Source organism: Pseudopodoces humilis, chromosome 24 (genome assembly GCF_049639895.1).
Source record: "Pseudopodoces humilis isolate 2021_Gansu_Grassland_sample_001 chromosome 24, ASM4963989v1, whole genome shotgun sequence".
NCBI classification, from domain to species: Eukaryota; Metazoa; Chordata; class Aves; order Passeriformes; family Paridae; genus Pseudopodoces; species Pseudopodoces humilis.
Window position 1 is genome coordinate 4,757,550 of NC_142223.1, and position 16,616 is coordinate 4,774,165.

At 43.2% G+C, this 16,616-nt stretch overlaps 1 protein-coding gene across 5 annotated transcripts in view; it reads left to right on the forward strand.

Annotated features, from left to right (window-relative positions):
- The window catches only part of MMEL1 (membrane metalloendopeptidase like 1), a 49,533-nt gene that overhangs the window by 3,653 nt on the left and 29,264 nt on the right, over window positions 1–16,616 (forward strand). For 3 of the 5 annotated variants that reach the window (XM_088066463.1, XM_014257282.2, XM_014257279.2), the window contains exons 3-8: window positions 12,065–12,124; window positions 12,714–12,875; window positions 13,213–13,293; window positions 13,774–13,869; window positions 14,116–14,234; window positions 16,272–16,337. In XM_088066463.1, coding sequence (XP_087922589.1) covers window positions 12,065–12,124; window positions 12,714–12,875; window positions 13,213–13,293; window positions 13,774–13,869; window positions 14,116–14,234; window positions 16,272–16,337 — 584 coding nt within the window. The remainder of the gene's footprint in view (window positions 1–12,064; window positions 12,125–12,713; window positions 12,876–13,212; window positions 13,294–13,773; window positions 13,870–14,115; window positions 14,235–16,271; window positions 16,338–16,616) is intronic. The other 2 variants (XM_014257280.2, XM_014257281.2) reach the window with 2 other exon arrangements.

Sequence of the window (16,616 nt, forward strand, 5' to 3'; positions counted from 1 at the left end):
CTCTTCGGACTCTTCCTGCAGCAGAAACAGTTGTTTTTTGTCTTGAAAAGCTTTGTCCCAATGCCCCCCTTAGCTCTGTTTTGCTGTCACATTTCAGCCCATTCCCAAAACTCAGCCAAAAGCTTCGAGTCTCAGGTTCCCCATGGAAAAAGTACCTTTGGTTCAAAGCTGTGCCACATGAATCCCACAGAACAACAGGAACAAAACAATGTGAGCACCATTCATGTGATACAACCAACAATGTTATCCTGGGATTCTTCTATTGCTGATTTCACTGAAATGTTAATTTTGGGATGTGTATGGGACACTGGATTGTTCACTAAAAGCAGATTCAGATTTCTCACTTCACCTTGATACATCCAGAATGACACTATCCAGCCTTCTAAAATAATTTTTTTTAGCTTGTAATTATAAATTAAATTAGAAAATGAAAGCTTTGCTTGTCCTGCTTTGCATTAACTTTTTGGGTTTTATTTTTTTATTTCTAAAGGCACACTTAGGCTTTGTGGTACAGGGAGAATATTTTTCTGCTTGTATATATCTTGCAGAAAAGCATTGTGGTGCATGAAATAGGCCTGTAGGCACAGCAGTAATTCCTGGAGTTCTGTTAATGCTGACTGGGATTTTTATCTCTACTCCCAGCCAACAAAAACACTCAAGCTCTCACAGCAGTGCAGTTACAGAGTTCTGGACACAATGTGGGGATTTTTGACATCCAAGGAAGTTTTTAGACCCAAAAAACATCCTCATCCAAATAAGCTGAAAGGAAACATAGGAAGAATAGAGCAATATTTGGGTGATCCTAGCAAGGGAAGCAGGACTGCTTTTGGACCTGAACATACCACACTCTCAATCCTTCCCTTACAACCACACCCCATCTCAGCAGCCTTTTCACAGTTCCCTCTCAGTATTTACTGAACTCCAGACCTCCTCCCTTGCTGGAAAGGTCGCAGCCTGAGGAACATCTCAAGCCTCTCTGTAGCTGACACATCAAATCACTCAGCAGCTCAGCTCCAAACAACCTCCAGCCTCACCTAATTGCTGCTCCTGTAATTCTGGTTATTTGATTTACTTTCTAGTTCCCAAGTTGCCTTCTCAGGAGGAAAATTCACAGATATTTTTGTGTCTGCATCCCCACACGTTGTCACTGCTGCCTGTTAGGAAGCCCAAGGTCGCAGCCCTCTGTTCCCTTCTTAGGTAGGCTCCAAACAAACAGAAACACAAACCAAGCAGCACCTTGCTCTGGGGATAGATTTTTTTAAAAATCCAGGGCTTTTCCCTGCATTTCCTGTGCTGAATGTGATTGTTGTGCACTTAAATAACAGATTTACACAAGCCTGCTAAGCAGGAGAAGTATATAAACTAAAAACTGAGACAAGGTTGTGGCTGAGCTCTGGCTCCTCTCCTTCACTGGTGCCCAAATGTCCTTTGACATCAGGAACCTTCATTAACAAGGCAGCTATTCAGGGGAGATGCAGAATTTCAAGAAGTGGCAGCTAACACACAAACCATGATGACATTTGGATGGCAAGACTCTCTTCAGTCATAGTCAGATGGAGCTACATGGATGCTGAGCAGTAATGGGGAGTGACAGGCCACACAAGGCTGTAAAACAGGAAAATGAACACTCAGTTTACTGATTCTCACATAAAATTCTGTCTCAGCCATGATTATAAGTAAGAAATCCTAGGAAAGGTGGAATAAAACCAAACACCTGTGTTCTGCACTCCTTCTGAAGACGCTGAGACCTGGCACAGGCAGCCCTCTCTGACAAAGAAAACTTTAATTTGGAAATTCCATTGTTTGTTGCAAGGAAATTTCAATTTTAACAGCAACAAGGGCTGCTTGCAGTGCCAACAGCACTTCTGCAGAGGAGATCTGAGAAAAGGAAAGGTGCTGAGGGGTAAAAGCTCCCACATGAGCACCTGATGACATCTGTGACTCTAATTGTCTCCACATGTGCCATCCCCAGCTGTCTGTGCTCCTCCAAATGCGCAGTGGGGAGACATTAAACACAAACTTGTGTCCTCCAGAGCCCTCAGCTTGGCTCTTGTTCTCTAAAAAGGAGCTGCAACAAGGTCCTGGAAAAGCAACTTGGGTTTGAAAAGCACCATCATTCCAAAGGTGAGCTGCTGAAGGGGACTGCAGCCACCCAGAGATCCCACAAGTCATTCCTGGCTCCTGCTGCTGGCCAGGAAATGTGACAGGGCTCAGCAACTCCTTGTGAAACCAAACTAAGACAATAAAGTCCTCTACAGTGACTCCAGGGGGTCTGGAGAATGTCCCAGCTCTGCCATCTCTCAGGTGGGCACTTCACCTCTAAAGCAGCATCTGGAGTGCTTAATTTCCCTCATTTTCTTCCATTTGGAGTAGTCCCACAGCTCAAGTCATCTCATTTGTCTCCATTAAAGCTTCTCTTCCCTGATCAATTCTCTACTGCTGCTGTATCAGACTGAAATGGATGTCAAAACAGGAGCCTCTCTATCACTGTAACAACGTGTCAGCAATGCTTAACTAGGGAAGAAAATAAATAAATACCTGTGTTTCTACTGAAAACTTGGGTTTTCTAGATTGTTATAGAAAAGTAATTGAGAAAACAAAATGCTGAGAATTCAGAAAGTTCATTTTAAGTTCATTTCTAGTTTTTAGAAGGTGCAGGTGACAAAGCTCTAGTTGAGTGAGCAAAGACCTGAGATTGTAAAGCCAAAAAAGGCAGAGTTGGTGATACCAGAGCCTGTGGCAGGAAAGGTACTGAGGAATAAAAGAAAATAATTGATAGAGAAACAAAAGACACACTTTTGGAGGTAAACTGAGTTCTCTTCCCCAGCCATTTCCCATGATCTGGTTTTGGGGTAGAGTTTCAGAGCCCTGAGTGTGCCCTCGAATTCCAAAACCATCTCTGGCTCCCCCTCATCCTGCTCAGTTACAGCATCACAATCACAAGGGCCTGGGGAAGGGAGGGGAGTTCAAGCCTCATTCAAAGCAATTGGTTTCAGAAACTGAAGTGAAATATTGTCAAGCTATAGTAAAGAGACAAGCTTTGATTTTGAAAGAAAATATATTAATAAATAAATAAATGAAAGGAAAAAGGATCCATTTCAGTCCTGCCTGGTATCTGGGAAACAATGAGAGATCCACAAAATTCTTGTAGTACAATTATTTCTTCCTTGCATTCTTCTTTGCAATTGCTTCTTTCCTTTTGCCCGTGAAGTACTCATTTCTTCTCCTCCAAGTATTTTATTTTCCCCTTGGAGATACCCTGGGCTTTTAGTTTTGATTTTGCCAGTGGTTTAATTATGAGAGAGTTTAAGAAACTCCAAAAATTTGGCTTAGCTTCATCCAGCACACAAAAAAATCCCAACAAATGCTGGAACCAACACCAAAAAAAAAAAAACAACAAAAACCCAACACCCAAAAAACTATCTCTGTGAAGCTTCCCATTGTTCCACACATTTTGCTCCTCCCCTGTTCAGGTTGCCAGACAACAGCCAGGGCAGGATACAGTTTTTCTCATGCAGATCTGCTCCCACCCAGCATGGCCGTGCTCAGCTGAACCCTGAACATTCCCCAGCACAGTGGGGGCTTTTTATGTCACTTCCACTGATGAACTTCAAAGACTTCTTTTCTCCCCCACTGTTTTATTTCTCTCTGAATTACTGTAATCTTGTTTTCTCCCATGTAAAGCACTTACTTGCATTGGAAGTGATTTTTTTTAGTAACTCATTTCTGCAAACATGGATCAAAAACAAAGCTTAAAAGTGGCTAAATCTGCTGGAAAGTACCAAAATTTTGTTTTTCAGAGTGGAACCACATAGCTGCCTATTTGATATAAGTAGGTAGTGTTATAAATGCAAAGGCAAATTTGGGTTAAATAAAAGAACAATTTATTATAAAACAATTTTTATAAAAAAATAAACAATGAGGAAAAACCACAATAAAATAAACAGCGCAGCGCTGGGTGGACAGGGGTCTATACCCAAAGGTATAGGTGTTCCCAAATCCACGAAGGAGGGTAGACTGTCCGGGGTTTTTATAGGGATTTTGTGCCTTGAGGCCAAATTCCAGGCAGGCACCATTCACCAAGGGTCCTTGATTGTTGGATGAATTGATTTCCTGGCGTTGGAGAATAGAGTCAAATAGACGTCCGGGCAGAGTCTCCTCATATGTAAAGAAGTTCTGGGTGTTCCTTGATTTCATTTTGGTTCAGGCCATCTGGATGGGATGGTTGGATCCGGGTTGGAGCTGATGGATATCTCGGCTGGACTTTTTCCCTTTGTCTGCCTGATTGCTTCCCCAACGGTGGCCTGCAAGGCGGGGTGTTCAGGTCCGGTGATGAGTATCTCGTCGGAGCCTTTCCCTGTCAGCCTGATGGTTCATGTCCTGTTCATTCTTTTCCGTTGATGGGCGCCGAGCCTGTCCCTGTCAGCCTGATGGTCCATGTCCTGTTTGCATCTTCAGTCGGGGTTTGCAGGAAGGGGTGCCCCAGTGCGGTGTGGAGTCGATGGGCATCTCGGCCTGGCTCCTTTCTTTGTTTAGCTTAATCATTCGTGTCCTGCTTTTTCTTTCAGGCTGATGAACGTCACCTAGGGTCGTTACCGCCTGAATGGGTAGTTACTGCTGGGTTTGGGGAAATTCTTCGGCCACACTATATTTTATATACTTTTTACATTGTTATAAATCTAGTTATATACTTATTTATTTTTTCACGAATTTTTATCCAAGGTTACATTTATCACAGTCCCCCGCCTAATAATCTATCACATTAAAAATTCGTGTTATTTTATTCAATTCTATGGGGGAAGGACTATAATTTTCACTCACATTTATTTTCTTCCCAGTCCGTTAACGAATTCTCACAATATTCTTGTGACAGGTTATGTTTATTTTGTTTTCAGGGTCCATCCCTTCCTCATCTCTGTAGAAGCAGAACACTTGGTTGAATTGCAAACATACTCGGTCATCATCACTTTTTAACAAATTAAGAATTATCGGTTCATTATTAAAAGAGGCTTTTTCTTCATGTTTTAAATTTTTACCTTCTCAATACATTTTCTCCCCATGGTACACATTTTTAAGTTTGTTTTATTGTAACATAAAGGGTTAACTTTATAATATGCTAAAAAGGTGGATTGTCTTTTTCTTCTTATCCAGACAGTTTTGTTACATTGGCTGCAGATTGGAATTGGAGGGAGCATTCCCACTTCTCTCCTATACCTGAAGTAGGTAGCTTTAGTTTTTTTCATAGGAGTTTTAGACTGCCCGTCCTTAAAACTTGCCCCTGAGTGGTAACACTAGACCTCCCCCTTTAATTCACAAAGATTATACTGAGTGCTGTTAGACAAACAACGTTCCGGAGGACAGTTAATTATTCGTCTGGTATCTGTGGCAGTCTGACACTGCTCACACTTCCTCAGGAGACGCTCCCCCGGAGGTACCTCGGGAATCATTCCCTCGGCCAAGCACACGGCTAGACTCAGGACAGTCAGGATTCCCCACCGGTGTATCCCTCTGCCTTGCCCTTCACCCGTATAGAAATATACGGCGGGGATTACCATCTTCTCGGCAGCAAGGATATTCTTCAGGGGCCCTTGTAGTCCTAATGGCGTACCTTCTCTTGAAAGCAGCCCACCGAGACGACTTAATTGTGTCTGTCCTGCTCGGTACCTTGACTGTCTTTTGGCACTCAATTTCTAAAGTTTCTGCCTTGGAGTCTAGTTTACCTCTAATCCCCTTTTGAAAAAGCAGGTACCACTCAGGAGAGTCAAGTTCTAAAAACCCCGCCCGGGTGACAAGTATTAAGAAACGGCTAGTCAGCTCCTGTTCTTTAGTCAGACAATCGGTACACAATCCCTTAGGTTTGTACTCTCCCTAACAGTGGGTTACTCAAATTTGTTTACAATAAGCACATTTAAAATGTATAAATGGAAAACAATCACAGTTTGCGTTGATGTAACTTATCTGGTCTGCAGCTCTACGATCTCAGAACAGTCATGTACTAATTTTTCTGAATAGAAACTGAGCAGGATTTTTGTGCAGTGGTTTTCAATTCTAAACCGGGTGAGCTGATTAAGATGGCTTCATATTTCAGGAGCCTGGAATCAGTCAGCCACTTCTCTGCTTTTTGTTGCAATATGTTTCTCACATCGTGGGGAGTGTAAACTACCAGGGGAGCCCCAAAAGTTATTTTCTTCGCTTCTCCCACTAACAGGGCCACTGCTACAATTGCTTGTAAACACGTAGGCCAACCCCGACTGACTGGATCTAAGATCTTTGAAAGAAACCCTATAGGCTTCTTTTTGTCTGCCCATTCCTGAGTCAGGACTCCCTGTGCTGTTTGTCCACTCACATCCACAAACAACTGGAATTCTTTATTCGTATCTGGTAGAGTTAGTACCGGGGCAGTCATAAGAACAGTTTTTAATTTCTGAAAATTAGACTCATCCTGTTCAGTCCACTTCAGCCTGTCAGTGTTTAATCTTTCATATAAAAACTTCACCTTTTCACTGAAACCCTCAATCCACTGCCTGCAGTATCCCAAGAGCCCTAGAATTTGTCTAATTTGCCTTTTTGTTTTTGGTGCAGGCAATGCAAGGATGCCTGCTACCCTCTCCGGGTCCAATTTTTTTTTTCCTTTGAGATATCCAATGTCTGAGATATTTTATTTCAGGCTCTGTGAATTGCAGCTTGGATTTTGATACTTTCAAACCTTTCCTTCCTAGAAAGTTTAACAAGGCAATCGTGCTTTTCCTCACGCTCTCTTCAGTCGGTCCAGCTATTAGCAAGTCATCTACATATTGCAAAAGCTTTGTCTTGTCCTCAAGAGCAAATTGGGTTAACATTTGTTCTAAAGCTTGTCCAAAAAGGTTCGGAGACTCCACAAACCCCTGGAGGAGGACCGTCCACCTTAGCTGTTGCTTACGGTTTGTATCTGGGTCCTCCCACTGAAATGCAAAATAATCTCTACTCCTTTCATCCAGAGGGCAAGTCCAAAAAGCATCTTTCAAATCAATCACACTATACCACACATCTTCTGGTGAGAGTCTATTTAGTAAAGTATAGGGGTTGGCCACCACCGGGAATCTAGTCCGGGTCCTAGCGTTTACCGCTCGTAGGTCCTGGACCAATCGGAAGCTGCCATCCATCTTCTTTACAGCCAGGATGGGGGTGTTGTGTTGAGACATGCAAGGTTCTAAAGTACCCCCTTTTAGGAGGTCATCAATTATTTGTTTCAACCCCCTTCTCCCTTCCATCGGGATGGGATATTGTTTAACCCTTATAGGGTCTTCAGAGTTCTCGATTTCTATTTTGATAGGTTTGGTATCTAGCTTTCCTACCTCTCTCTTTGAATGCCATACTTCAGGGTTTATTTTCTTCTCATCTTTAGGAGTCAACTTAAATATTTTCACCACCAATTTAGAATTTTTTAATCATGATATTAATTCTTAAAGCGACAATCATGTCCCTTCCCAACAAATTGTAATCTGCTTCTTCCACTAATAGTAAATTCCCTACGCAAATTTTATTTTCAGATTCTATTTCTACATCTTTTATTACAGGCACTTCAAAGGGGTCTCCCTTTGCACTGATTACAAAAACTTTTTCTCTGCTAGCCACACATCCGTATGGCAATTTCTGCAGGGTACTTCTTTCTGCCCCAGTATCCACAAGAAAACTTACCTCCTGTCGTTGGGGTCCCACTTTTAATTTTATCAAGGGCTCCTTGGATGTTCCGGTCCCCAAATTAAAGAGCCCCTGACACCCCTAATCTTCTTGAAAAATTTTCTCATCTTTTATTCTTTGTTTACAACTCTGCTGAACGTGTCTTACCTGTTTACAGTAGTAGCATTCAGGGGGTTCTCTCCATGGGGCCGGGGCTGCCCGGTGAGAACCTCGACTTTTTCTGGGTAGTGTTTTAAACTTACCCTGCATCTGCTCTTGTTTCTGGACCTCTTTTACCGCAGTTACTAAAATCTTAGCTTGCAATTTCTGTTTCTCATCTTCTCTCCTCATGTATACTTTTTGAGCTTCTCTTAGGAGCTCCTGGAGGCTTTTATCTTGCCACCCCTTGATCTTTTCTAATTTTCTCTTAATGTCTTTCTAAGATTTAGCAACGAATTGTGTTTTTAACAGAACCTCCCCCACAGGAGAGTTCGGGTCAGTCCCAGAGTAAATCTGTAAACTTCGCCGTAATCTCTCGATCTATTCAGTGGGTGGTTCCTCTTTTCCTTGACATTCTCTAAAAATTTTGCTAATATTCTGGCCCCTAGGGACCGCTTCTCTTATACCTTGTACAATTATGCTCCTTAAATCCATCATGTTCCGTCTGCCTTCCTCCGTCTGTGCATTCCAGCTCGGGCTTACACTAGGCCATTTCTGGTTACCTGGCGTCCCCTGTGGATTGCGTCTGTCCCAGTCTCTGATACCGGCTTGTTTAATCATCTCTCTTTCCTCCTGATTAAACAATGATCTCAGGATTGCCATAAGATCGTCAAAGGTATAAATACTACTCCCTAAAAATTCATCTAACCTCTCAGCCATACCAAAAAGGGTCATCCAACAACCGCCCCATCTCTTTTTTAAATGCCCTTACATCTCCAGAGTTAAGGGGTACATTCACAAAACCGATCACTCCCGGGGCCGTCGGTACTTCCCTAAGAGGGAACAACCGGTGCCCCTCTTCACTCTCTCCCCATTCATTATCCGTCATTCTCGCTCTCAAACGGGTTCTACTTGCGGGAGGGGAATTGGTGATTGTGGGTTGCCTCCCTGTTATCAATTGTGGGAATTCTGCCGCCACCCGGCTGAAGGGAGGAATCCCCTCCGTTGTATGGGAGGGTCCCGGTTGTGGCGGCTGGACCGGCAGGGACGGATAGGGTGATCCCCAGCCTTGTGCAGGAAAAACCTCCAAGGAGGTTGCTGTGGTTACGGTGTTTACAGGCGGGGAAAGGGGAAGGGCTGCCGGCATCGCTGCTGGCCCCGAGTCTCCCGCTTGAGACACACGTATCTCAGTGGGTTGGTCTCGGGGGCCCAAGGGTGCTGAAGGCACCACTTGATCTGCAGAGGAAGGTCCCGCCGGTCCACGATATGGGGGTGGTAAGTGATCGAGGGGTTCCCAGGACTCAGCTCTCGACTCACGTTTTTCTTTTTGTTTTATTGGAAATAGCCCTACTCTGACATTTACCCAGAGCTTAGCATATTCCCTCTCCTCAGGATCTGAGGGGACCTTGTTCTCCACGTAGGAGAATAACTTATTACACGTCCATTTTTCAAATGTGCCTAACACTGGCCAAGTGAGGTGACTTCTCAACTCCTGTCCTCCCCAAACCTCCATACAATAATGTATTAATTTCTCCTTTGATTTCCCCTTCCTCTGGGGACAATCTTCCCAGTGTTTTAGCATCCACCCCAAGGGACTTTCCAGTGGGATGTCTGGTGATTCCTCCCCCTGATCGGAGGAATCTTTCCCTGTGCTTCTTCTTTGAAGCTTACTCCTTTTCTGCCCCATACTTCGCAAATATATATTCTTACCTTTCTTCGACTTCTCCGGGAGTCGATATCTGTTTCTGCGTTGTGTACTTACTCTAGGAATCAAAATTTGCCGATACTCACCTTTCAGCGAGCTGAGCTGAGGTCTCTTGTAATCGGTACTTTTTGATCCTCTCCTGGACCTCTACCTGGGTCCGTTAACTAAAAGGGTTTACCAATTCTCGAGCTCGACAAGACGTATCCTTCCCCTTTTAGTTCCTTGCGATCAGTTCCCGAGACACCCTTTGGCCTCAGGTTTTACGAGTGTGTGTCGAGAGAAAAAAACTTTCACTCTGTATCGCTTCCTTCGCGGCTGGCCAATTCCCTCGCGGGAGGATGGAAACGCGGCCTTGAAGTCCACACTCACTTCGTGATCAGATCACGTCTCACACACTCGCCCGATCGCCCACTCAACCAGCAGTACTTACAGCTATTTTCCTGCGTGGATGTCTTTGTGCACAATAGACGTTTTACGAGCAAAACAAGCCGCGGCTTCCTGAAGGCTCCGTGCCTTCCCGAGCTCTCCGATCCGGATCCTTTTCCTTTTTATTGTGGTTTTTATCTCAGCCTAAATTTGGTTTGGATGTCGGAATGAACTACGGGGGCTCTCAACTCACCAGGCTGCCAAAATCAGCGGGGGTACCCGTCCTGGGCAGTGAGATTCCCCGCAGTTTCTCCGATCCGAGTCACGGCACCAATCTGTTATAAATGCAAAGGCAAATTTGGGTTAAATAAAAGAACAATTTATTATAAAACAATTTTTATAAAAAAATAAACAATGAGGAAAAACCACAATAAAATAAACAGCGCAGCGCTGGGTGGACAGGGGTCTATACCCAAAGGTATAGGTGTTCCCAAATCCACGAAGGAGGGTAGACTGTCTGGGGTTTTTATAGGGATTTTGTGCCTTGAGGCCAAATTCCAGGCAGGCACCATTCACCAAGGGTCCTTGATTGTTGGATGAATTGATTTCCTGGCGTTGGAGAATAGAGTCAAATAGACGTCCGGGCAGAGTCTCCTCATATGTAAAGAAGTTCTGGGTGTTCCTTGATTTCATTTTGGTTCAGGCCATCTGGATGGGATGGTTGGATCCGGGTTGGAGCTGATGGATATCTCGGCTGGACTTTTTCCCTTTGTCTGCCTGATTGCTTCCCCAACGGTGGCCTGCAAGGCGGGGTGTTCAGGTCCGGTGATGAGTATCTCGTCGGAGCCTTTCCCTGTCAGCCTGATGGTTCATGTCCTGTTCATTCTTTTCCGTTGATGGGCGCCGAGCCTGTCCCTGTCAGCCTGATGGTCCATGTCCTGTTTGCATCTTCAGTCGGGGTTTGCAGGGAGGGGTGCCCAGGTGCGGTGTGGAGTCGATGGGCATCTCGGCCTGGCTCCTTTCTTTGTTTAGCTTAATCATTCGTGTCCTGCTTTTTCTTTCAGGCTGATGAACGTCGCCTAGGGTCGTTACCGCCTGAATGGGTAGTTACTGCTGGGTTTGGGGAAATTCTTCGGCCACACTATATTTTATATACTTTTTACATTGTTATAAATCTAGTTATATACTTATTTATTTTTTCACGAATTTTTATCCAAGGTTACATTTATCACAGTAGTAAACCAAGACATCCAGTTTCTCAAATGGGAAATTAAACCAGGAAAATGAATTTCCTTCTCCCAGGGCCAAGGCCCTCAGGCTCAGATCCCTCCCACTGCAGCTCTGCATGGGAGGGACCTGACACCTGCCCAGCATCACAAACACATTCACTTGAATACTCAGCATCAAAAATTATGTGTGCACTGGCTTTTGGGGGATCTTCTGTACTGCGAGAACTTCACACGCCAAGACTAAGCACTCAGAAAGAGAAAATGAATAGCCAAGAGCAGGACTTCAGTGGTGTTTTCCATGCTTAAGGCAGAACAAATTTGAACACAGGTCCACAGTGTCCTTATTCCTACACTATTCCATCAGCCCTGAAAATTCCACATTAGGGGCAACCTCTCAGGTGAGCAACAAGGACCAACCTTAGAGACCAGATGAAACTGTGGCCAGACAAGTCTGTGACAGGCTCCCCAACACACAAGTACCTGAAGAAATAAGTAATTTCTTTTCCTAAATTTGATCCTGGTAACTCAAAGCAGTGTGACAGCAGTAACCCAGCTCTGGGCTTTTTGCCCCTGTTTAAACCTCTCAGTCTCAGTGATTTTGAAAATGCTCAGAGTATCTTAATAGATTGTCTAAAAATGGATCCCATATTTTCAGAGTAGACTGTGGAGGCAGTTAGCAGGTAGAAAAGATGGTCTTATTCTCCTTCCAATAGAGATAAAACTCACTGTCAAGAGTGTTGTAATGCTGCTGCCAATAATTTTTCCTCAAAAATCCCCAGATTTCTTCATGGTTGCCATCTGATGTCTTTGACTGGCATCAACATTCAGTCACTTGCTCTCAAACCAAGCAAAGCTGTCACTGAGATTGGGTTCTGGGGAGTAACTTTGGGAGCAATTTCCTTCCAAAACAAGTAATTCCATCTGCTTCCCTCTCCTCTCTCTGCAGGCTCCTACTATGGCACCAACTCGGGCAAAATCTGTACCACCCCTGGGTGTGTGACAGCAGGTAATGGGTTATTGTGAATTACTGCTGCAGAGGGGAGGCTTTAGGTGTTGTTACTGAACCTGAATAGGAGATAATTCACAGTTTAAGGCTGCAGTAGATGAAAATGAATGAGACTTCCCCTTGGGTAAGGAATATCATTCATAAGTAGCACAGGAAAATTGCCAGTGTGTCCAAAAACTCTGGCTCTGAGCCACAAGGCCATAAGACTGACCAACACAATCTGTATCTATAAGCATAATAAAATTCCCATTAGACTGAATTTTCTTTCATGGGGTATTTACCTTCTTATTTTTGGTAACTACATCTCAAGAAAGGTGAGACTCCAGCACAGATGTTTCCAATAGCCCCCTGGAAGCACTGATTTCTTGGGCCAGTACCTAAAATGGAGCACTGGGCACTCTTCCCTGCAAGGCCTTGTGCTCTGGGACTCCTCTTCTGCAATTCAGATCCATTTTTAAACAGAAAACAGGATTTCTCAAGTCATAATATGTGGGAATGAGCTTTGCCAAGCAGCTTCTTGAGAGTCTTCAGTAGTCCCAGAGATTCCAGGGCAGACTGTAGAATTCAGCTCTCCAATTTTGCTGCCCAGCTGCCAGAATAATCCAGAACATGGATCCCACAGCTGACCCGTGCAAGGATTTCTACCAGTACGCCTGCGGGGGTTGGCTGAACCGGCATGTGATCCCAGAGACCAGCTCCAGATACAGTATCTTTGATATCCTGAGGGACGAGCTGGAGATCATCCTGAAAGGTAGGGATGAGGCTGCTCCATCCCCAGGCACCTGTGTTTATTTCAGAGGTTACCAACTGCACATCAGACAGAGAAACAAACTTGCAAAAAAATGTTGGTCCTGTTCCCACTAAAAATTTGCCAGAGGTGATTGAGTACTAACTCAAAAAGGAGCAGGACAAGCTTTCTGCAGGTCCTTCCTTCTGACACTTTTCTCATTAATAGCATTAAGAGCTCTCTAGTTTGACAGTAATTGCACCTTACAAATGCTTCTCACAGCCCTGAATCCTCAGGGATTTCTGTAAAATGGACAAAGCTCTCCAGGACAAGCATCTCATGGCACTGGTTCCTTCCCTAGGTGTGCTGGAGACTTCAGATCAAGGGGACAGAGAAGCATTTCAGAAAGCTAAAATCCTTTACAAGTCCTGCATGAATGAGAGTGAGTGTCTTCTTGTTCCATCAATTGCCCTGTTCAAAACCAGGCATAGAGAAAAACCAAAGTCCTGTTAAGCAAAATCCAGTCAATATCTGTCTAATCCATGTGGCCGTGCCTGGAAAATTCATCTTCAGAAGGATGAATATGCCTTGGTATTTCATTAAACCTCAATATAGCCATCTGGGATGTGGAAAGGATGGATGTTGGGTACCCACCCCTGGTATGGATGCAAAGCCTATCATTCAGAAGGCACAAACCTGTCCCAGCTTATCTTTAACAAACAAATCCAGTCTAAACCAGCACTGGAGCCACAGAAATATTTTCATTCCTTTTCTGAAGACTAATATAGAATGGTTTCATGATATCTCTTATTTTTTGCTATGACACGTTCAGTTGCAAATTTAAGCTGTTAGGCCCATTACCTATTTTTCCTAATTTTATTTTTGTATGAAAACAATACAGAATTTGTCTTTCCTCCCTCAGGTCTTATAGAGCAACGAGATTCCCTGCCTCTGCTGGAGGCCTTGAGGATGGTTGGAGATTGGCCAGTGGCTTCTGCAGACTGGAGTAAGACCAAAGGTAATGCTAGGCCTGGAAGGGTTCAGTCAGAATTATCTACTGAATCAGGGAGGCAACTGTCACCAAATTAAATCCTCCATTTTCAGTTTCTCTTCCCAAAGAGAAGTCAGGGTATCACACATTTAACACTCATTGACCCATTTAAATAGATCTCCAAAATTTCAGCAGCCAGTTTGTGAACTGTACAACTTCAATGAGTCTGACACAGAATGACAAATTAAGTCTTTTTTCCTTTTTATCTCCCAGAACCAAGCTGGAGCATGGAGGAAAACCTTTCCATAATGAATTCCAGGTTTAACAAACGTGTCCTCATTGACATGTTCGTGTGGAATGATGACCGGGATTCCAGCAGACACATAATTTATGTAAGAAAAAACTGACAGGGGACTATTGATATGCCAGAATCACAATGGATAGTTATTTACACTGCAGACAGATGAGCTTCCCATAGAACAATAGTGGTAAAATGTAGGCAACATTTCTGAACCCCAAGTGTCAGATCTATCTCAAAGACATATTGGGAAATGGTTTATGGCAGCATAATTTTTGTTCCAGCAAAAGAAATAAGAATCAATGTAACTTTGTTGATTTACAGCATTTAAGGCCTGAAAATTCTTGTGACTTACAAAAATGATGATGAAGTTTAATATATAGTAGGAAACCATGGGTCTAAAATACATAGAGAGTATTTCAGAGTTTGTTCATTAATGGTTGTGCAAGAAGTCCAGCCCTAAAGCAAAGTAAAAGTGTTACTTAAATTTGTTCTTGGGTCTCCAAGATTACTGAAAGATTTTGCTTTATAATCCACACTAAGATCCACCCTGTCCTTACCTGGAAATCCAGAGATAGAGTTGTACTTTCCACCTGTTGTGGTTTTAAAGCAGTAACTAAAAAATCACTAGAAAACTTACTTATTTCTTGCTGTGAGATATGGATTAGAACAAGAGAAAAACAGGCTTAAAAATTAAAAGGAACAAAGAAAGTTTATTAACAAAAACTACAAAATAAGAAACCAGAATAAAACTTCTAGAAACCCCTTTTTCCCCCAACTACCCAACCATTCCCTTGTTCACATGACAACATAGAGACAAAAAAAAAACCAACTTTGGTGGTTAAAATAGTCCCAATTCTTTCTATAGTCTTTTCATCAGTCTTTGTAGAGAAAAAGAAGTCTTCTTCTGCTAATCTATGGAATTTTTCACAAGAAAACTATTTCTGTTATAGTTTTCTATTTCTCTGATGCCAGCTGCCCGGAAATCTGTCATCAGAGCTCACTCCTCCCATTTCACATCACTCTGAGGTGTGTTATGGGTCAATGAGTCTAGGGATGTCATTTTTAAGGATGAGTTATTCAAAGGCAAAAGTTCTCTTCATCTGTTTTTGTGAGCCTCTCCGTAAACAGAAGTTTTCTCTTTGCCTCTTAAAGGCCACAAATCTTCAACTATTACTTCTCCCCCTCTGTTCCAGCATCTCACAGGATCACAACCACTTCACCATTTGCTCAAAATCCACACTTTGAACACTCCATTCCTCCCAATATACTATGTCATGAATTAAAGGAGTTTTTTTCAGAACACTACTGTCCATCTCCATAGCTTTATCAGAAAAATATTTCAGCTTATTAAAGCATCTCCTTATTTTCTCTTCCCCTTATAAAACTTAATTCTTTTCTTCAGTGTCTTTGATGGTTTTATGGTGTCTCCTTACATGTTGATCATTTTCTCTCTCTCTTCCCCTCTCTCTGGGAAAAAAAGGATTAATCTGTAAGTCTCATCTAGGTAGTAAAAGAGTTAAAGTCTTGGAAATCTGCAGATCCTCATGGTGTCAGGTTTCAGTTTGGCGGCAGAAACTGCAAACCAAGTCAGGCCGGCCGGCTCCGCTTTTCTCCCCTGCCCTCCGCGGCCTTGTCCGGCCTGGTGAAGGTGGGGAGGAGGAGGCTGAGCCAGAGCCATGTTACCTCGTCAGAAGCCAGAAACCAAAGAGAGCAAGAAATTCCCGGTCTTAAATCTTAAGGTGGTGTTCACAGGTTAATCTCACTTTTCAGTGGTTAAAACCACTGCCAATTCTCAGAAATGGTTAGTTATTGGTCAGGAGAAAAAAACTCCCATCAGCCTCCAGCAGTTTCAACTTCCTTAGCTCCCAAAGCTAATCTTACAGGTGCAGAACTTAATATATATAAAGCAGGCGACTGAGAATACCAGTATCATAAAGTCACCCCAGGACACCACCTCATCCAGATCCAGGAGAGCCCAAATTCTCTGGGTGCTTGGCAGTGGTGTCATCCCAACCCTGACAGGGTGGCACACACAGCATTTCCTGCTGCCTCTCGAGGATTTCAAGGATTCCTTTGGACAGCCTCAGTTCCTGTTCACCACTAACCAGAGAAATCCATTTTCTTTCAGATTGACCAGCCAAGCTTGGGAATGCCATCCAGGGACTACTACTTTAATGGGGATAACTATCAAAGAGTAAGTATCCCTCGTACTGATTTACTCTGTGCCACTAAAACAACTTTATTCCTTATCCCTGTGCTTTCAAAAACCCCAATACATGAATCTTCATGCTATGCAACAATCAGAATTAGACTGTGACATTCATCGCTGTATTTTTTCCTAATTAAGCCAATATTTTTTAAAGTTTATATACTTTAACTGTATAAATATATTTTATTATTATATATATTATACAACTGCATAAATGTCAAGCCTCCCCAGAACTGGCTGCCATGGTGGGATGGATGTCAGGGG